The 21,845-nt window shown below is 43.8% G+C and overlaps 1 protein-coding gene and 1 long non-coding RNA gene across 2 annotated transcripts in view; one reads left to right on the top strand and one right to left on the bottom strand.

The window, feature by feature from the left end:
• Nucleotides 1–21,845, bottom strand: part of LOC109874707 (E3 ubiquitin-protein ligase HECW1-like) — a 65,425-nt gene that overhangs the window by 8,612 nt on the left and 34,968 nt on the right. The window contains exons 7-25 of the mRNA XM_031810815.1: nt 21,216–21,358; nt 20,822–20,922; nt 18,887–20,245; nt 18,692–18,793; nt 12,379–12,529; nt 10,563–10,687; nt 10,224–10,357; nt 9,821–10,006; nt 9,446–9,580; nt 9,180–9,285; nt 8,984–9,080; nt 8,015–8,098; nt 7,818–7,921; nt 7,548–7,662; nt 6,811–6,924; nt 6,368–6,520; nt 5,945–6,043; nt 5,390–5,519; nt 5,059–5,205 (exon numbers count right to left, since the gene is read on the bottom strand). Coding sequence (XP_031666675.1) covers nt 5,059–5,205; nt 5,390–5,519; nt 5,945–6,043; nt 6,368–6,520; nt 6,811–6,924; nt 7,548–7,662; nt 7,818–7,921; nt 8,015–8,098; nt 8,984–9,080; nt 9,180–9,285; nt 9,446–9,580; nt 9,821–10,006; nt 10,224–10,357; nt 10,563–10,687; nt 12,379–12,529; nt 18,692–18,793; nt 18,887–20,245; nt 20,822–20,922; nt 21,216–21,358 — 3,585 coding nt within the window. The remainder of the gene's footprint in view (nt 1–5,058; nt 5,206–5,389; nt 5,520–5,944; nt 6,044–6,367; nt 6,521–6,810; nt 6,925–7,547; nt 7,663–7,817; nt 7,922–8,014; nt 8,099–8,983; nt 9,081–9,179; nt 9,286–9,445; nt 9,581–9,820; nt 10,007–10,223; nt 10,358–10,562; nt 10,688–12,378; nt 12,530–18,691; nt 18,794–18,886; nt 20,246–20,821; nt 20,923–21,215; nt 21,359–21,845) is intronic.
• On the top strand, nt 8,665–12,266 carry LOC116358655 (uncharacterized). Its single transcript, XR_004206431.1, has 3 exons — nt 8,665–9,082; nt 9,173–9,605; nt 9,750–12,266. It is a non-coding gene; the product is annotated as an uncharacterized LOC116358655 (long non-coding RNA).

Below are 21,845 nucleotides of genomic sequence, written 5' to 3'. Positions count from 1 at the left end.
GACAACAACGAGACAGCCTATAGGGAGGAGGTCAGAGACTTGGTCGTGTGGTGTCAGGTTAACAACCTCTCTCTCACGTGATCAAGACAAAGGAGATGATTGTGGACTACAGGAAAAAGAGGACTGAGCGCGCCCCCATTCTCATTGCCAGGGCAGCAGTAGAGCAGGTTGAGAGCTTCAAGTTCCTTGTTGTCCACATCACCAACAAACTAACATGGTCCAAGCACACAAAGACAATCTTGAAGAGGGCACGACAAAACGTATTCTCCTCAGGAAACTGAAAAAGATTTGGCATGGGTCCTCAGAAGGTTCTAAAGCTGCACCATCGAGAGCATACTGCCTGGTATGGCAACTGCTCGGCCTCCGACCGCAAGGCACTACAGAGGGTATTGCGAATGGTACAGTACATCACTGGGGCCAAGCTTCCTGCCTTCCAGGACCTCTATACCAGGCGGTGTCAGAGGAAGGCCCTAAAAACTGTCAATGACTCCAGCCACCCTTGTCATAGACTGATCTCTCTGCTACCGCACGGCAAGTGGTACCTGAGCGCCAAGTCTAGTCAACAGCTTCTACCCCAAGCCATAAGACTCCTGAACATCCAGTCAAATGGATACCCAGGCTATTTGCAGTGCCTTACCCCTCTTTACACAACTGCTAATCTGTTGCCATCTATGCATAGTCACTATAATAACTCTACCTACATGTACCCCCCCCCCCCCACCCCCCCGTATATAGTCTCGCTATTGTTATTTTACTGCTGCTCTTTAATTACTTGTTACTTTTATCTCTTATTCTTATCCATATTTTTTTTAACTGTATTGTTGGTTAGGGGCTCAAAAGTAAGCATTTCACTGTAAGGTACCTGTTTTATTCAGCACATGAGACCAATACATTTGATTTGATTTTTTAAGCTACATGTCTAAACAAAAGACTCCCCTTTGCCAGATGATTACATGACCCATCAAGTTAGCCAGTTGTGTCTAGGGGTGATTACCGTAATCTATTTTATTTAATGAACATGTGTATATGTCTAGACCAGGTATTCATTTCCCCAGGGGTACGCGCAATGCCGTTGGGGGTACATCAAATAAAAATGTGATTTTTACATTTTTTTCCTTCACATTTTCAAACAGTCCATTTATATTTTCCAACGGGGCTATACATTTAGGTGAGTTTTTTTCCCGCCTGAGTAGCCTCGTTTTACTGCTAAAATAAACATTTTACCATCTAGTGTTCAGCGAAATAACAACACAATGTCATATACAGGTAGCCTAGTCAAATAATTAACATCCAATCACATTAACCGTTACTCTCTCGTGGGAATTCCACTAACGGTCCGGTCCAGATGTAGCTGCTGCTCCTGTTGGTATCTGTACTGATGGCGCAAAAGCCATAACATGGAGACATAGTGGAGTGGTAACGCGCGTGCAAGCAGTTGCTCTCGACGCCACTTGGGTACACTGCAGCATCCACCGAGAGGCTCTTTCTGCGAAGGGAATGCCTGACAGCTTGAGAGACGTTTTCGATGCTACAGTGAAAATGGTTAACTTTGTTAAAGCAAGGCCCCTGAACTCTCATGTATTTTCTGCACTATGCAATGATACGTGCAGCGACCATGTAAGGCTTTTACAACATACAGAAGTGCACTGGTTATCAAGGGGCAAAGTATTGACACGTTTTTTTCAATTGAGAGATGAGCTCAAAGTTTTCTTTAATGACCATCATTTTCACTTGTCTGACCGTTTGCATGATGACGAGTTTCTCACACGACTGGCCTATCTGGGTGATGTTTTTTCTCGCCTGAATGATCTGAATCTAGGATTACAGGGACTCTCCTAAAATATATTCAATGTTATGGACAAAACTGAAGCTATGATTAAGAAGGCAGAGCTCTTCTCTGTCTGCATTAACAAGGACACAGGTCTTTCCATCATTGCATGATTTTAGTGTCCAAGCTTATGGACAATGTAAAATATGATATAGCGAAGCACCTGAGTGAGTTGGGTGCGCAATTACGCAGGTACTTTCCTGAAACGGATGACATAAACAACTGGATTCGTTATCCCTTTCATACCCTGCCTCCAGCCCACTTGCCGATATCTGAACAAGAGAGCCTCATCGAAATTACAACAAGCGGTTCTGTGAAAATTAAATTGAATCAGAAGCGCCTACCCGATTTCTGGATTGGGCTGCGCTCAGAGTATCCTGCCTTGGCAAATCGAGCTGTTAAGACACTGATGCCCTTTGCAACCACATAACTATGTGAGAGTGGATTCTCGGTCCTCACTAGCATGAAAATGAAATACAGGCCCAGACTGTGTGTGGAAAATAATTTAAGACTCTGTCCAATACAACCCAACATTGCAGAGTCATGTGCATCCTTTCAAGCACACCCTTCTCATTAACCTGTGGTGAGTTATTCAGAATTTTCAAATCAAATAAAAATGTGATGAACAAATAAGGTTTTATATGTAAGATGGTTAAATAAAGAGCAAAATTATTGATTATTATTATTTGTGCCCTGGTCCTATAAGAGCTCTTTGTCACTTACCACGAGCCAGGTTGTGACAAAAACTCACCCTCATTCTTATGTTTAATAAATGTATTGTATAGTGTGTGTGTGTGTAGCAGGTTTACAATGATGGCAAAAAACAACATTTGAGAGTGCGCTGACCCTGGTGCTAGAGGGGGTACGCAGCTGGAGGTTGAAAGTTTGAAGGGGTACGGGACAACAACAAAAAGTTTGGGAACCACTGGTCTAGACAATAGTGACCCATCTACTTAGATAGATGTGGCTGGGGGTTGGTTATAGCATTTCTTTCACACGACCCATCACTTTAGACAAGTGTGTCTGGGTAAGAATCATTTAATATTTATAAAATATTTATCTGGGCACTTTCTATTTTTGATATTGCTACTATACAAATATGCAAGTAACTATTTCACTGTACCATTTACACCTTCTGTATCCTGTGCATATGACAAATAAACTTTGGTTTTATTTGATATAGTCTGTGTTTGCCAGATGTGTGAATGTGAAGAACCACATGACCTCCACCATAGTCAGATTCAGTGGTGGGCCAGCAAGGCCTTCTCTGCTGGCCTATATATATATATATATTTTCCCACAAATATGTATTAAATTATTCCCCAGAGTAAGAGTTATACTCTTCATTTCATAACTTTCCTCTTGATTGCACTGCTTCCAGCCCCAGGTTGAGATTTGGAGGGCTGGTCTTTATGTTAGATCTTTTATCCAATCATATTCAGCCATCATGTGTTGCCAGGGGTCTAAAATCTGCCCTCAGGCCTTCAGAATCAACAGTGCGGGCGCTTGTAGCTTAAAGTGAATGGAAATTAAAATTTAGTGTCAACCAATCAGCTTTAGAGTTGGCTATTGTACGCCTGCTGGCTGGCTCCAGTGTTACACAGGAGCCAGCTAGCAGACGTAGTGTGTGCACGTCTTTTGATTGGATTACCAATATTGAGAGGCAGGTCCTATGGGCAGGTCTATGCAGAACCTCAGAACTAGGAAACTGAATTTGATAAACAAATTAATTTGCGTACTACTAAGCTGTTTTTTCAACCCACAATGGTGGAAGGAGAAGATATCGATTTGGTCGAGGATATAATTATAAAGCCATTCTCAAGACAAACTTTTCAAAAAAAGTTAGACATTGTAAGGAGAGGTCGCCCGACGCCGACGCTATAAAGCCTGTCACAGGCGGGAAAGGGGTTCGTTCGCCACTTTCAAAGTTCCAACTACGAGCGCTATCAATGGCTCACAGGCTCCGAGAAGCACTGCAAACTGTACTGCTGGGAATGCCTATTATTTGCAAGTGATCGATTTGGTGTTTGGAGCCATACTGGCTTTGCAAACTTGAGTTGTCTAACAAAGGCAGCAACAGGACACCAAAGTACGCCTGGGCACTTACAAGCAATGGTGCTTTTGAAAACTTTTGGGGACACCCGAGTGGATCTACAGCTCAATGAACAAGCGTGCAGGGCAACGGAGCTGCAAGTGAGCTGCTCCGGAGCTGCAACCAATGAAAAGGTGAAGAAAAATAGGGAAATATTGAAAAGACTCATTGATTGTGTCATGTTTTTGGGTAAACAGGAACTTTCATTTAGGGGACACGATTTTTTTGGGACTTAAAGTTCAAAGTTTGTGGACCAGAAATGTATAGAAGAAGAATATTAATATAACTCTGTTGCAATCGACCATGTTCTTGTCTATTAGTTGAACTGTACTGTATTGTACTCTTCCCCTGCAATTCTCTGAATAAAAATGTCAATTTCAAGGTGACGCAATGCCTGGTTATACTGCGTTTCTGTCTAAATGTATAGTGTCTAGAGCCATGGCATCATAATGATGGTAATAAGAGGTGGATTAATTCGGGTGGGACTGTGTAGGACCTCACTGAAGGCCCAGGCCCCAGACCCACGGCACGCCACTGGTCAGATTAGGATATTGGGCAAGGAATAGATAGTGTATTTTTGCTACTTCTTTCACCATTTCTATTCTTGAAATCTTTGGTAGTTTACTCCACTACCTTACTCACTCTGTTTAGCACATCGTCTCAAATGTGAATCCTTAAAGATATGGGTGGGGCTAAGGCTTAAGTGGGTGTGAAGAGGAGCTCTACAGTTGGTGTACCAAAACATTCAAGGGCCGTTTTCTCAAAAGTGTGGTTACAAGTTTATCAACTTTCAAAGCAGAACTACTTTCCCATTGTTCCTCTACTGCAGTGTATGATATACCATTTTCTACTTTTATCCAATATAAATAACACAATTTCAAATAATTGTTTCAAATATGTAACCCAGGCCGGTCGGGTCACATATTTAGACACATTGCTCCCATCATTGATTTGTTGATTTCATTTGATAGTCATGTTCTATTGCATTCTAAGAAACTTTAAGAAATCATATTTGAAGTGCAAAGTGAAAACCCTCTTAAATCATAGCAAGGCTGGAAAAACAATAAACCAAATTGGAAATATTAGGGGGAAATCATGCCATGGCCAATGGTTGTTGCCCTGAGAGTGTTTGCTCTACCTCATAGAAGCCTCTGACCAGTGCCTCTGTCTGCTGGACCACTCCTCTCTCCACCCTCCACTTCACCATGCGGTCAATGTACTCCTTCTTATTCTTTTCTGTCACATTAATGTGGGCCCCTCCAGACTTCAGCTCTCTCTCTGTTACCTGCCCACAAAGAGAGTAATATCCATATAACAATACAGACAAATCTTACAAAGGAAAAGTCCCTATGATAGTGTACAGTATACTGAAAGATATACACTGTAAAAAAAGAACATGTTATACAGTACTTCAGCTTGCTATGGGTGTATGTGTTTAGACATTGTACGTATTAGTACTTCTCACATACCTGTCCGAAGACTTCCTCATTCACAGTGAAGGTAAGGTCCAGCACATCAGTGATGTCATTGTCTTTCATCCACTGTAGACTCTGATGGAACTCCTCATCTAGATACTCCAGATCACTCAGGTCAGTGGCTCTGCACAGGTAAACATATTTATCTCACAGATGAACTTCTGTGGGGTTCACTAGCTATTACTGCACAAAGCAATCCATTGTCTTAAAGTCAATTAAGGGGAGTGATTAACTTGCTTTGTGTGTAAATGTAAAGGATGCTGATTCTGTCAGTTGTTCTGTCAGTAGCCTATCATCATCATCATCCAATCTGGAGAGACTTGTCTTTAGTTATCACGCTAGAAAGTCAATCTGGGTTGACTGTGTTAAGTCTAAAACTACTGGCAACATTTATGCCTGATTGCGCACTAATCAATTCTGGATAATGTTTCTTTCTTGTGTATGTGGCAGAGACATTTTTCCATATAGAATAATTGTAAAGGCCAATTCAGACAGACAGAGACAGAAACAGAGACAGGCAGGTGTGTGGGCAGACAGACATAAACTCACAGTCTGAGGAGAGCCTTGTAAAAGGGCCGCGTGAAGAAGGCATCCAGGAGATACTGGTGGATCAACACCAGTCCCAAAATACGCCCACTAAACCGGAACCTGCACAAAAACACACAGAGACAGGTCTCACACACAATTACAAATCCAATGCAATGAAAGTGTTTAGGTCTCATCACATGAGACTTCCATGAAACCCATTCATTTTCTGTCTCCAATAAGTAAATGAAGAACAAGCCCACGGTCATGTTCATTAGGACAATGGAAAACACTTGAAAACGCTTTGCAACAGAACACAAAAAAGAGTGTTTCTCATTTGAAAAGTCAAGGTCGTCCCTCACAGTTAGTCAGTTTTCTTCCCTTTGGTGCCTAATGAACACAACCCAGGACGAGTTTAAACCCAGGACGAACAGATGTCCTCCTCACCATTCCAGATGGTTCTCTACGAAGGCAGACATGGGGCTGATCTGGACGGTGTACGTGTCGTTGGCTGAGTACTCAAACAGGCCATAGTAGGGGTTGAACAGCTCCTGAGAGAGCAGGAAGAAAAACTCTCTGGACGGCCCACTGTAGTCCAGTCTGACGGCGTGGGAAGAGAAGAGACCAGTTATCTGTCAGTAACAGTCAGTGATGCTAGAAGAATCAAACAGACATGCACTATCCTCTATATAGCCTAAAAACTAGCAGTTCATTCTTTAAAAGACGAGAGGGGGTTCTTTCTTGACACATGCATTACTTTTTCAAGTAACTTAATTGAATTCCGTAATTGTAAAGACATGCACTTTCATGCAATGGTTGAACTCCACAGATCAAAGTCCCTCTTTGTTATAATGTCTGTGTTCAGGTCAATAGAAGCAGCTTTGGCTTACCCCTCCTCTCCTATGAATGTGATGTAGAGCTTATTCCTCTGTAGTTCCTTGCGTGAGTAGGCCATGACCTGGTTAAAGGTACCCTCCAACAGGTGGTCTCTCCGGACAATAAGCCTGGAACACAACAACATCATAGGATGCTGAGCAACACAGACATGGATATACAACATGGTGCTAATTTGCACACACACCCCTAAAGTGTCTTAGAAACAGTAGGGTTGTGGCCTCCCAGGTGGCGCAGTGGTCTAGGGTACTGCATCGCAGCGCTAGCTGTGCCACCAGAAACTCTGGGTTCGCTCCCAAGCTCTGTCGCAGCCGGTTGCGACTGGGAGGTCCGTGGGGCGACGTATAATTGGCCTAGTGTTGTCTGGGTTAGGGAGGGTTTGGACGGTAGGGATATCCTTGTCTCATCGCGCACCAGCGACTCCTGTGGCGGGCCGGGCGCAGTGCGCGCTAACCAAGGTCGCCAGGTGCGCGGTGTTTCCTCCAACACATTGGTGCGGCTGGCTTCCGGGTTGGATGCGAGCTGTGTTAAGAAGCTGTGCGGCTTGGTTGGATTGTGTTTCGGAGGACGAATGACTTTTTACCTCCGTCTCTGCTGAGCCCGTACGGGAGTTGTAGCGATGAGACAAGATAGTAACTAATAATTGGATACTATGAAATTGGGGAGAAAAACGGGGTAAAATTTAAAATAAAAGAAACAGTAGGGTTGTATAGAGCTGGACAGTTTTCCTTACTTGATTTTTCCTGGGCCCTGGCCATAGCCTTTAGCCTCCAGTTTCCTGTAGAAGTTGCGTAGTTTGGCCTCAAAGTCTCTCCGGTACGGGGCAGGTGCTCTCGCTCTTGACATTCCTGTTGACAAGCGCATTCAACTCCATGACATGAGACACAGACCACACCAGGATAACCATCTGTGACGTTTTCATTTGACCAATTCTTGTGAATTAACCAATTGTGTGTACATTTTCAACCCACTATCTCTCCATTTGTCATTAGTGCAAACCCACCTGGAGAACTCTGTGGTGAAGACCCAGGTGAACAACGAGGAGAGAAGCTGAAGCCAGGATGGAAGGAGGGTGGAACATATGACATGATTTCCTCTTCAAACAAGCTGCATAGAGAACAAAAAGTCACAAAAATGAAAATAATTACAATACTACAACAGATTTTTTTTTCAGGGGTAATATGAACAGTTGCATCCTACCTCAATAGTATCACCAGGTCTGCATCACATGCCAGTTTCTCCAGTCTTTGGGTGCCCTCTGTTCTGATGTAGTGGATCTTTTCCCTGCAAGCACACATGACACTATAATCTGGACTAGACTGGATAGGTGTGTTTTATCAAACCTGACATAGAATAGAATAACTTTATCATCTTTATTACTGTGTAACTATTCCTATAATTACAGTGTAACAAGTACTCATTATTACACCGTACTTAGGGTTACTTCAGGGTTAGGGTTATACCGAGATGTGGACATGAAGCTAGGGTTAAGGTTAGGGTTAGGGTTGAACCGAGATGTGGATATGAAGCTAGGGTTAAGGTTAGGGTTAGGGTTGAACTGAGATGTGGACATGAAGCTCGGTTTAGGGTTGAGGCTGGGATTAGGGTTGTCCTGGGATGTGGACATGAAGCTAGGGTTAAGGTTAGGTTTAGGGTTGAAGCTTGGGTTAGGGTTGTACCGGGATGTGGACATGAAGCTAGGTTTAAGGTTAGGGTTGAGGCTTGGGTTAGGGTTGTACCGGGATGTGGACATGAAGCTAGGGTTAAGGTTAGGGTTGAGGCTTGGGTTAGGGTTGTACCGGGATGTGGACATGAAGCTAGGGTTAGGGTTAGGTTTGAGGCTTGGGTTAGGGTTGTACCGGGATGTGGACATGAAGCTAGGGTTAGGGTTAGGGTTGAGGCTTGGGTTAGGGTTGAACCAGGATGTGGATATAATGCTAGGGGTAAGGTTATGGTTACTGCTATAAGTAATAATGAGTAATTACAAGACTTGTTACACTGTAATTACATGAGTAGTTACACAGTAATAAAGGCACTAATGTAAGGCGTTACCCTTTATTTCTCCCAAAGGAACCAATACAGTAGTGAGTGAGAAATATTCAGATTCTCTGAATCTACAAGGTCCTTATTTGAAAAACAAATCCAATTTATCCCCCTTTTTTTATCTACCTCAGGGAATGGTTCCTGGACAGGGCTGGCTGGCGCTCCGTTAGAACTTCTAGTATTCCAGGCTGACGCAGGAAGACCACTATCTTCTCATTATAAGCTGTGAGTGGAATTGAGTTCAGAAAACAGACTTACACAACAGAAACTATATGGTAAATGTGAATTATGACTGTGTTCTTTGCGTATGTACAGTACACACCTTGTGGCACTGGGTCTGGGGGATGCTGACTCCGTATTGCTGCCACCACACTGTTCCCTGGCCGTGACAACAAGGCCACACCTCGACTACGGGAGACCTCAGAGGCCTGAAAAAATACATTTGAAAAAAGGATCAGTTATAAACAAACAAATACATCAATTCAATTCCATATTTCCATCATTCTAATACATGATTGGCCCTTATTAAACAGTTACTACACTTAAAAACCAGGAAATGTCTTCTGTGTGCTGTTTGACTCTCCTGACCTCTCCTGCGCTGTAGCTGCGTAGTCTCTGCAGGTGCTGCCTGTGGGTCAGGTGGTTGGGCAGGCAACCGTTCTGCAGGGGGATTCTGGGGTCGATGAACGTGGTCGCCCGGCTGTTGTGGTCCACAAAGAAGTTCTGGACCAAAGAGAAGATGTTACAGGTAAAAACTTATCAAAGTTAGAAACACAAATCTAAACACTGCTAGATCTGAAGGCAAATACCAAATCAATAGTATAATTAGTATACTTATTCAGCCCACCCCACCCCCTCAATTTTCCCACATATTTTCCATCTTTCAACCAAGGTACAATCAGCCCTTATGTGAATAGGTGGGCGAGTTATCTGTGGATGAACTGAGGATCTTTGTCTCTGCACCTTGCCCTGAGGGTCAGTCTTGATCTCCCAGCCCCGGGGAAGTTCCAGCTGGGCGTCAGCGAAGCGGTTGAGGAAGGTGACCAGGTCTCTGTTGTGCTGGTACCTCTCAAGGTTACGAGCATCTCTACGAATCTTCAGGATCATGTGCTTCAGGCACGTACTGCTGGTGAACATGCGATAGGCCCCCTGAGAAGAGAAGAAGAGCTCGGCATGACCATGGAAACTAGAAACCCCATATGCAACCAATCTGAACCAAAATGGAAGAATATTCAGCATCTGTTACTGAAGACAATATGTTACTAAGCATTGATATTGCTGTTCAAAGGGAAATTATGCTTATTTGTCAGATGAGCTATGCTGACTGTTTAGAGTTATAAATGTCCACTGGGAGACAGGTACTCACATAGTTGGCGTGGAGGACAGTGAAGAACTCTGGGTGTGTGATGAACTTCACCGCTGGGCTCTGTAGCAGAGCTGTGATTTTCTGACTGTTGACTGGAGATGATGATGATGAGGAGGAGCTGTCTCTTCTCAGCTCTACACACACACACCAGGAGAAATAAAGGAACAATTCACTGAATGGTGACTTATGTACAATTTCTATGTATGTAGTACTTTGATAAGTCTCTCACTAAACAGGATCTGTGTAGACCCATTAGTTTTACAAAGCAAGACTACACTTAAATAGCACATCAGCTTATTGCATTCTGTAATTGTGACATTGTGGTGTGGTCCTACTCACCATTAGCCATTGGAGGAGAGTCAGTCTCACTGCTGTTGTTGTTGAGGCTTGTTCTCTCACTCCTGCTTCTGCTTTCTTCATTCTCACTCCTGTCTGTGGCCATGGTCCTCTGGATGCTCTGGTACCTGACAAACACACCAGCACACATTTACCAAACATCCAGAAATCAGAGCACCGCTGCCTGCATATAGACCAATTCTTTAAGAGTGCAAGAAACTAGTGAACATGACTTATCTGAGTACGTTTACATGCATAGTAATAATTTGATTCTAAACTGACTATGGCAGTAGGCAGATTATGCAGTAATCATGGAAACACATGACCTTGCTTATCTTAATTGGCGTAAGGTCAACATCGAAGTAAACATAGGCAGATTAAAACAACTTGTTTTCTGAGCAATCTTTCAAATTATTAGAACATGTAAACATCTTAATCGGTGTTCCAGCAGTGTATTTGATCTGTGTATGTGCTAACACCAGCCGAGAGCCTCCCTCTTTAGACCGAATGAAGTGAGTTCGGAAACAACTGAATGTGTGCGTCTTAGAAGTAGTTTTCACATACAAACTTTATATGTCCGAACTCAAAATCAAATATGCTTCCCAAAAATAACATGGATGCTGTGGTAAAACGTTTATTTTGATTGGTGATTTTCTGCATTTATCAGACTGATTTCAGATCTGTCCATGGAAACAGGATTATGAGGGTATTGGGGTGTTGGTTTAACATGGAATTATGAATGGTTCTTCTTACAAAGCATGTCAACGTTTTAATCAAACTATTATAGTAATCTGACTATCAACAATAATTGCATTATTGTGTGCATGTAACCGTACTCATTGAGTCTATGCAGTTAAATCCAGCTTGAAAGGTCACAATTTGTCTGCCAGTAATATTTAGTGCAGATTCTTAACTGCCCGTAGGGATAAAATACAGTTGTATTCCATTGAATATGGACTTTTGTTATTGAATTCAATGTTAATTCATCCAGAGAAGAGGGGCAGAACTCAAGCTTATACTCACAAAGCACCAGAGAGAGGAATTGAATTTGAGACCAGTGATCAATGGATTATACCACCATAATAGTCTTCTACACATGTAAAGTCTGACAATGAAAAAGATCTCTGACACAGCCCCGACACTGTCCACTGCTCATGCTTCCAATTGGACACGCTTCTCATTCCAGACACACACAGCGAATTCCACCAGCGCAGCAATAACCATTTAAATGAATTTATTCTCCCTCGGCTTTCTGTCTCCCCAATCCCGTTAAGAGATTTCATGCACTGCAGTTGTATAATAACACTTAAGCAATAACACTTATTCACAGCCTGTTCTGCACATTTCTCATTTGATTTTTACTGTCAAGTAATTCTTTCTCCATCCAAAATATCTCAGGCATTTGACAGAGAGTTCTTCTAGTAATGGCTCTAATATTAGCCCCCCCAAAAATCACACCTTACATAGCAAGCAGCCACAGCACATACCAAATGTTCAGCACACAACATATATTGGTATCAAAGAGATTCAATAATTTGATCTTAATACAAAACTTCCCAATACTCATAAAGAACTGACATTTCTATTAAAATCATCCAAAAAACAAAGAGGCTTTACATTCTTCCTACAACCACCAAATGGCCCTATATAATGGATGTTTTCAGTTGTGCTTTTTGAAAATAAAATAAAGAAACAATTCCAAAAGTATCGTAGTAACTTCAAAAAAAAGTGTAGTGACTACAATATGACTACAGAACTGTGTTTTGGACACTGTCTCCCTAGCTCTCTTCTCTTTCTTACCCTCTACCCCTTCACTCACCTTCTATTGAGCTGTTCCATCTGCTGAACGGATCCGGACCTCCTCATGCCGTCGGGCGTGGCTGCTGAAGTGGGTCTCTGCCACGTGGTGGTCCTGTTGATGTGGTCCACATAGAACACACGACCATGGCTGTCCACACGTGCCTCCCAGTCTACACACACACACACGCACACACACACACACACACACACACACACACACACACACACACACACACACACACACACACACACACACACACACACACACACACACACACACACACACACACACACACACACACACACACACACACACATAAGCAAACAAGAAAATGCACATTCAGAGGTGGCACTCCTAGTGGCCAGGGATTTAAATGCAAGGAAACTAAAATTGGTCTTACCTCATTTTTACCAGCATGTCACCTAGAGGTGAAATAACTCTAGATCACCTTTACTCCACACAAATCTGAAATCTGACCATAACTCTATCCTTCTGATTCCTGCTTACAAGCAACAACTCAAACAGGAAGTACCAGTGATGTGCTCAATAGAGAAGTGGTCCAATGAAGCAGATGCTTAGCTACAGGACTGTTTCGCTAGCACAGATGGGAATATGTTCAGGGATTCATCCAATAACATTGAGGAGTTTACCACATCAGTCACCGGCTTCGTTAATAAGTGCATCGACAACATCATCCCCACAGTGATTGTATGTACAATATTAGTCAAAAGTTTGTACACACCTAATCATTTAAGGGTTTTTCTTTATTTTGATCGTAGCGGGATTTCTTATAAGTGTCTGGATTCGTGTCCCGCTCCTTGAAAGCGGCAGCTCTAGACTTTAGCTCAGTGGGGATGTTGCCTGTAATCCATGGCTTCTGGTTGGGATGTGTACAGTACCAGTCAAAAGTTTGTCTTTATTTTTACTATTTTCTACATTTTAGAATAGTGAATACATCAAAACTATGAAATAACACATATGGAATCATGTAGTAACCAAAATATATATTTTATATTTGAGATTCTTCAAAATAGCCAAGCTTTGCCTCACAAGTTTTGCCTTTGCACACTCTTGGCATTCTCTTAACCAGCTTAATGAGATTGGAATGAGATTGGAATGCATTTCAATTGACAGGTGTGCCTTGTTAAGTTCATTTGTGCAATTTCTTTCCTTCTTAATGTGTTTGAGCCAATCAGTTCTGTTCTGACAAGGTAGGGGTAGTACAGTCGTGGCCAAAAGTTTTGAGAATGACACAAATATACATTTTCACAAAGATTGCTGCCTCAGTTTGTATGATGGCAATTTGCATATACCCCAGAATGTTATGAAGAATGATAAGATGATTTGCAATTAATTCCAAAGTCCCTCTTTGCCACGCAAATGAACTGAATCCCCCCCCCAAAATTCCCCTGCATTTCAGCCCTGCCACAAAAGGACCAGCTGACATCATGTCAGTGATTCTCTCGTTAACACAGGTGTGAGTGTTGACGAGGACAAGGCTGGAGATCACTCTGTCATGTTGATTGAGTTCGAATAACAGACTGGAAGCTTAAAAAGGAGGGTGGTGCTTGGAATCATTGTTCTTCCTCTGTAAAATATGGTCACCTGCAAGGAAACACATGACGTCATCATTGCTTTGCACAAAAAGGGCTTCACAGGCAAGGATATTGCTGCCAGTAAGATTGCACCTAAATTAACCATTTATCGGATCATCAATAACTTCAAGGAGAGCGGTTCAATTGTTGTGAAGAAGGCTTCAAGGCGCCCAAGAAAGTCCACCAAGCACCATGCAAAAGTTGATTCAGATACGGGATCAGATACGGGCTCCACTAGTACAGAACTTACTCAGGAAAGGCAGCAGACAGGTGTGAGTGCATCTGCATGCACAGTGAGGCATAGACTTTTGGAGGATGGCCTGGTGTCAAGAAGGGCACCAAAGAAGCCACTTCTCTCCAGGAAAAACATCAGGGACAGACTGATATTCTACAAAAGGTACAGGGATTGGACTGCTGAGGACTGGGATAAAGTCATTTTCTCTGATGAATCCCCTTTGCGATTGTTTGGGGCATCCGGAAAAAAGCTTGTCCGGAGAAGAAAAGGTGAGCGCTACCATCAGTCCTGTGTCATGCCAACAGTAAAGCATCCTGAGACCATTCATGTGTGGGGTTGCTTCTCAGCCAAGGGAGTGGGCTCACTCACATTTTTGCCTAAGAACACAGCCATGAATAAAGAATGGTACCAACACATCCTCCGAGATCAACTTCTCCCAACCATCCAGGAACAGTTTGGTGACGAACAATGCCTTTTCCAGCATGATGGAGCACCATGCCATAAGGCAAACGTGATAACTAAGTGGCTCGGGGAACAAAATATCGATATTTGAGGTCATGCCATCCCTAGGAGGGGTGCGTCACTTGAGTGGTTGAGTCACTGACGTGATCTTCCTGTTTATTTATGAACATTTGAACATCTTGGCCATGTTCTGTTATAATCTCCACCCGGCACAGCCAGAAGAGGACTGGTCACCTCTCATTGCCTGGTTCCTCTTTAGGTTTCTTCCTAGGTTTTGGCCTTTTCTAGGGAGTTTTTCCTAGCCACCGTGCTTCTACACCTGCATTGCTTGCTGTTTGGGGTTTTAGGCTGGGTTTCTGTACAGCACTTTGAGATATCAGCTGATGTACGAAGGGCTATATAAATGAATTTGATTTTATTTATTTCGGGTCCATGGCCAGGAAACTCCCCAGACCTTAGTCCCATTGAGAACTTGTGGTCAATCCTCAAGAGGCGGGTGGACAAACAAAAACCCACAAATTCTGACAAACTCCAAGCATTGATTATGCAAGAATGGGCTGCCATCAGTCAGTATGTGGCCCAGAAGTTAATTGACAGCATGCCAGGGCAGATTGCAGAGGTCTTGAAAAAGAAGGGTCAACACTGCAAATTTTGACTCTGCATCAACTTCATGTAATTGTCAATAAAATCCTTTGACACTTAAATGCTTCTAATTATACTTCAGTATTCCATAGTAACATCTGACAAAGAAATCTAAAGACACTGAGGCAGCAAACTTTGTGAAAATTAATATTTGTGTCATTCTCAAAACCCTTTGGCCACGACTGTATACAGAAGATCAGGAAACAGACTACAGTGTCAAATCTGCTGAATTGGAGAATCGCCTCTTGAATCGGGGCTACAGCGTTCAGGTCCCGAAAGATGCAGGTATAAGGGCTGGAATACTTGACAGAGAGAACTTGTTGCGAAGGTGAGTGCCTCGTGATACATCAGAGAGAGTGTATTTTGTTACAAAATACAACACTGAAGCAGAGAACATTAAAAGAATCATTGAAAATAATTAGGGAATCATCCAAAGTGATATGCTACTACGCAAAGTCTTCCCTGAGCCACCAGTCATAAGTTTTAAGAGATGTCCGACCCTAAATGACAAATTAGTCCACAGTTATCTTCCTGGGGACTCTCAAAAAACTTGGCTTGACCACAAACCCAGATGTAACCAGTGCAACCATTGCAGAAATATTGCACAGAAAAAGTATTCTGTTGACACAACTTCTGAAATGGTGTATTACGTCAAGCATTTCATTAACTGTAAAACCACTCATGTCATCTATAGATTGGAATGTCCACAGTGCAAGGTGTTCTACATTGGACGGACAAAGAGACGCCTTCAAGACTGCTTAGCGGAAGACAAGTATGCCATACAGGTAGGTAATGAAGACTACCCCATGGCAAGGCACTACAAGTCCTTACACCATGGCAACCCTGCCTCCCTACAAGCTATGGGTATTGATCATGTTCCGGCCTCAATTAAAAAAGGGGACCGTCTTAAACAGTTAAACCAAAGGGAAAGTTTTTGGAATTTACAAACTACAGGCCACTAAGTACCCTGGTTTAAATGAAGATATGGATTTACAAACTACAGGCCACTAAGTACCCTGGTTTAAATGAAGATATGGATTTACAAACTACAGGCCACTAAGTACCATGGTTTAAATGAAGATATGGATTTACAAGCTACAGGCCACTAAGTACCCTGGTTTAAATGAAGATATGGATTTACAAATTACAGGCCACTAAGTACACTGGTTTAAATGAAGATATGGATTTACAAACTACAGGCCACTAAGTACCCTGGTTTAAATGAAGATATGGATTTACAAACTACAGGCCACTAAGTACCATGGTTTAAATGAAGATATGGATTTACAAGCTACAGGCCACTAAGTACCCTGGTTTAAATGAAGATATGGATTTCTCACCCTTCCTGTAGGGTCGTGATAGGTCCATTTGCTGTCATCTAGTGGACATTTTGCTCAATTTCCCTCAGCTATGGTTAGACTGTTGTTGTTCATGTTTGATGTGTTCGAGTGTACTATGGAATATATTGCACTCTTATTCTTGACACTTCTCCTGGTCATATTTAAGGTTAGAACTACCTTTCTAGGCGTTCTGATACTTCTAGCTTGGAGTTGAATTTTTTGATAACATAGCTAGAGCATTTAACTTTTTAATGTGTATAATATTGCTTACTAGGTGTGTCCAATCAATTTTGCAACCAGTCCCTCTTCAAATTAGGGCTAATTGGAAAAGCTGTTCAAAAGAGGACATTGTATTATTTCCTTGTACCCACTGACGAAGGCCATGCAGCTGAAACGCGTCAGATTATTACAACTTTGTTTCTATTGAACATGCCATACAAATAAAGGCATTTTAATTAATTATATGAAGAGTGCCTTTGTCCTCCTTTCTTTTTAAGGTGCACTTGTTAATTGACATGCATTCCAGGTGACTACCTCAAAGCTGGTTGAGAGAATGCCAACAGTGTGCAAAGCTGTCATCAAGGCAAAGGGTGGCTACTTTGAAGAACCTCAAATATAAAATATATTTTGATTTGGTTAATACATGATACATGATTCCATATGTGTTATGTAATAGTTTTGATGTCTTCACTATTATTCTGCAATGTAGAAAATAGTAAAAATAAAGAAAAACCCTGATCCAGACACTTATAAGAAATCCTGCTACAATATTTGACAAGCCATTAAACCCTCAAATATCAGTACAGGACTAAGATTGAATCCTACTACAATGGCTCTGACACTCATTAGATGTGGCAAGGCTTGCAAACCATCACTGATTACAAAGGGAAACCCCGCTGTGAGCTGCCCAGTGACACAAGCCTATCAGATGAGCTAAATCCCTTCTATAACCACTATGATTATTATTTGACCCTGCTGGTCATTTATGAATGTTTTAACATCTTGAAAAACAATCTAGCTTTGTACTCTTATAATCTCCATCGGGACAGCCAGAAGAGGACTGGACAACCCTCAGAGTCTGGTTCCTGGCACACGTTTTCCCATTTCTCCTAAGTGGGAATTTTCTCTTTTCTCTTTCCTCCCTCTCTCACCTGTCCATCTCCTCATTTGAATCCCGTGCTTCACTTAAACTTGTCCACTCAAACGTAACATTATTGTCATCTGTCGCCCAACAGGTGCCCTTGGAAAGTTCCTCAATGAGCTTGTCAGCTTGATAAGCTAATTTCCTGACGATGGCGTCTGCCTTCGATTAATTTCTTTCCAACTCTCTCCTTCCTCTTTGCCTCTTTTGACCTCACCATTTCCCAATCCTCTCCAACTCACCAGGCAGGCAATACACTTGACCTCATCTTTAATAGAGGCTGCTCGTCTTCTAATCTCACTCCAACCCCCCCCCACCCCCCCCCATACACACACATTCTCTGATCACTACTTTGTTTCCTTTTCTCCCTTTCCTCCAACCCTAAACACTCAGCCGCTACCTAGATGGTCATGCGCTGTCGCAGGACCTATCATCCTTTCACTCCATCCTCTCTACCTTCTCTTCCTCTGTATCCACTGCTAAAGCCACTTTCTACCACTCAACATTTCAAGCTTCTACCTCTAACCCTAGGGAACTCTTTTCCACCTTCTCCTCCCTTCTTAATCCTCCATCCCTCCCCCTCCCTCCGCCCTCTCTGTGGACGACTTTGTCTCCACTTTGAAAAAAAGGTTGACAACATCTGCTACCCTATTGAGTCCACTGGTCACACAGAACTACCCTACACCTACCCTACCCTACACCTTGAACTCTTTCTCCCTTCTCTCTCTGCATCATGCAACTAGTGAGATCTGGCCGCCCAACAACCTGCGCACTTGACCCAATCCCCTCCTCCCTTCTCCAGACCTCTGGATCTCAGATCTCTAGAGACCTTCTCCCATTCCTCATGCATATTCCTTGTTTATCAACAAGGAATATGCATGATTTGACTCAGACAACATTTATACCAAATGCTTACTTGGTGGCAGTGGTTCATCGATGGTGGGGTAGTGATGAGAATCAGGACGCAGAGCAGGAAGCTGGCTAACTGGAGGATGACTGGAAGGTAAGGGACAATCTCCTATGGGATGACAAAAACAGGTCAGTCTACCCTAAGTTATCCAAACTACATCTCCATATCTCAAGTTAGTATTCAGTGAGGAACTCAACTCACGTCCTATCCTCCCACTGGGCCCAGCCACGGGTGACTCTCCATTTCCCATGAAGCTCTGGGGGCTCTGGACCTGCGTGGATGGGGCCTCTTGCCATTGGGGCATGCCATCCCCTGGCTCCCTGCTCTCTGCCCCGCTCACCTCCATGTCCTCATCCTCTTGGGAGGAGAAAGCACTGCTCCCCTCAGATGTCCTGCTTGCAGCCAGTAGAGGTGCCCGGGTGTGGCCTACTCGGCCCTCGTAGCATGAGCTACTACAGCAGGGCTCCATGTCATCCTCGTTGGACACTCTCTGGTGACCCCTGACCTGGCCCTGGGGGTGGCGGCCCTTGCTGTCCAGCAGCAGGGCCAGGTCGGACAGACGCTCAATGGACAGGCTGCGGGGCAGGGTCCTCCTTGGGCCAGGGGTCAGGGGCTCAGCCTTCTCATCCTCTTCTGAGCCATCCTGGTCCCTGGGGCTTAGCTGGTCAGGGCCTGGGTCTGGGTCTGGATCTGGGTCCAAGTCGGACTCCATCTCAGCCTCAGCCTGCTCTCCCTCCCCGTCCTCCTGGGTTTCTGGCTGGGAAGAGGGCAAGCTGTGGAGGAGGTGGTGGATGCGGATGTAGTGTGAGCGAGGGGTTTCAGGCTCCCCGCAAGCCGAGGCGATGACTGTCTCCAGCTCGGACACAGGCAGGGAGCAGGGCCGGTTCTTACGTCTAGGTGTGGTCCTGACGCGCAGGGAGCAGCAGTCCTCGTCTCCCTCTTCCTGCCCCACTGCCTGCTGTTCTGCTGGCCCTCGAGAGGCTCCAAACGCTGCACTCTCCATGTCCTGCACTACAACAGAGTGTACTGCAGAGCTGAACTGACCCTCTACTGGGGCACTTTCCACCCCCTCTGCCCACTCAGCCTCCTGCCCAATAGCCCTCTGCTCCTCTGGGACAGCAGGCTGAGGACTAGTGGGGGTCTGCTGGTCCCCTTCCTCACTGTTCTCCTCTACCGTGGGTAGCTTCTCTGCAGAAACAGCTACAGCCACAACCGCCTCCCCGTGGGCACCATGGACTTCTGGTTCGCTTGGTTCTGTTTTTAGGGCCTCGGCTCTGGAACAGCCAGGCCCTGAGTCTCCATCTCCATCTGTGGGCTGCTTTGAACTCGAAGGCCTTGCTGTATCCCCCTCCATAGGAGTGTCAGTATCTGTATCCCCTCCAATAGGGAGTTCTGGAGCTCCAGTATATTCCTCCTCATCCATGGGGAGTTCAGGAGCCCCCGGATCCAGGCTCATGGTGTCCTCTGCCTGGCCTTGGGCCTGGGAAGACTGGCCTTCCCCTTGGTTCTCCTGCACAGCGGCACACTCAGGCTCCGTGCTGAGAGACATGTCCTCATCATCTGCAGGGGGAGAACAGAGCTCATTACCTCACAGTCAGGGGCCTGGCTACGACACAGTGGGGCATATCCACATTAACTCACACTCTTTTAACTCTTAATAGACTATTCTGTTTCTGCTATGGTATGTCAATAAATATAAAATATTGTATAGACCGAAGCAGCATGACAATATGGCACATGACAATACCAGAATAATCAATGCTTAATATCTGCCTGTCCAAACCTAGATATGACAGTTGATATTTCCAGACATACAGTAGATATTATATATTCTAATTGTCCTACCTCTGTATTAAGAAACAGACTAATTTAACCTAAATGAGAGGAAGAAGACAAACAGGATGTGAACAAACCTGGGTTCAAATACTATGTGTTTCTGTTAAATAACTTTGAGTTTTGATTGAGCCTACTGAGAGAACCAGATGGGTGGGTTTTGTAACTGTGGGACTATTCCCTGAGCTCCATTACGCCAGGCAAGTTTGATCAAGTGCAGATAAAGTGTTTGAAGGAAAACTAGTACTATTTGAACCCAGGTCTGGACGTGTGTGAGATGATGTGTGTGAGAGAAAAAGGAACCTGGATGAATGGAGGAAGTGATCTCAAATCTGAACTGCAGCTGTCCACTGACATGTTCCGTCGGCAGCCTTCGGCCCAGTGTGTAGCTGACCACACGGTCACTATGGAGGAGGAAAGAAAGAGGGGAGGGAGAGAGGAGAGGTGAGAGATAAAGAGAGGGAGTTGAGAGAGGGAGAAAGGAAGAGAAAGAACGGGAGGTGAACATAGGGTGAGTGATGAGAGAGAAGGGGGGGGATTCAAGAGGGAGACGTGTTACTTTATGATTCAACCCCCCCACATTTTGGTGTTTGCCCTGAATTAGAGGGCTCTTGTAAAGGGTTTCCAAAATATCAACTCATAAGCATTTGATTATCCTGATAATCCTATGAGCGTCCTGTTTATTCCTGAGCCATACCCAATAGCATGCTTCTCCAGTAGCCGCTGCACAGGCATGGACAGCTTGCCCAGGAAACGTTTGATGATGGGACGACTCTTGGCAAACTTATCTTTCACCTCGATCTCCAGAACGTCCGTGGGCAGAGACACAAAGTTGAAGCGCTGAGGAGAGCGAGAAAGACATAGAATCCATTTTTAAATGCCTGTATAGGGGCTGTGTGTAAGTATGCGTGTAGTGTTAGAGATGCGTGTCACTGTGAGATGCTTGTGTAGTTGTTAGTAGTATTGAAAACACTTGCAGCTACAGGAAACAAAGAGGGAGCTATCCATGGTGCTGAACTCAAAGTAAGACTAAGTATAACTTTGGAATGGAGGGAATAATACATATGACACAATGCATTACCCAACCATGTGTAACCTCAAATGACAGTGATGCCAAAATGTAAAGGTAAAGAAAAAATGAAACCTCTTTAAATTGGACATTTTAATTTAAATCATTTAAAAAATTCACCCTGTGATCTCTATAACAGATGAGCTATGAACTGGCATCCCTCTAGATATCTCTATATCTCTACATGAACTGACCTCTATGGTTGTAGGTTACTGTACTGTTCTGTAGTGTACTGTGCTGTTCTGTACTTGTAACAGA

Source organism: Oncorhynchus kisutch, linkage group LG30 (assembly GCF_002021735.2).
Source record: "Oncorhynchus kisutch isolate 150728-3 linkage group LG30, Okis_V2, whole genome shotgun sequence".
NCBI lineage: Eukaryota > Metazoa > Chordata > Actinopteri > Salmoniformes > Salmonidae > Oncorhynchus > Oncorhynchus kisutch.
Note: the sequence above shows the minus strand (reverse complement) of the source record. Positions and strands in the feature narration are given on the sequence as shown.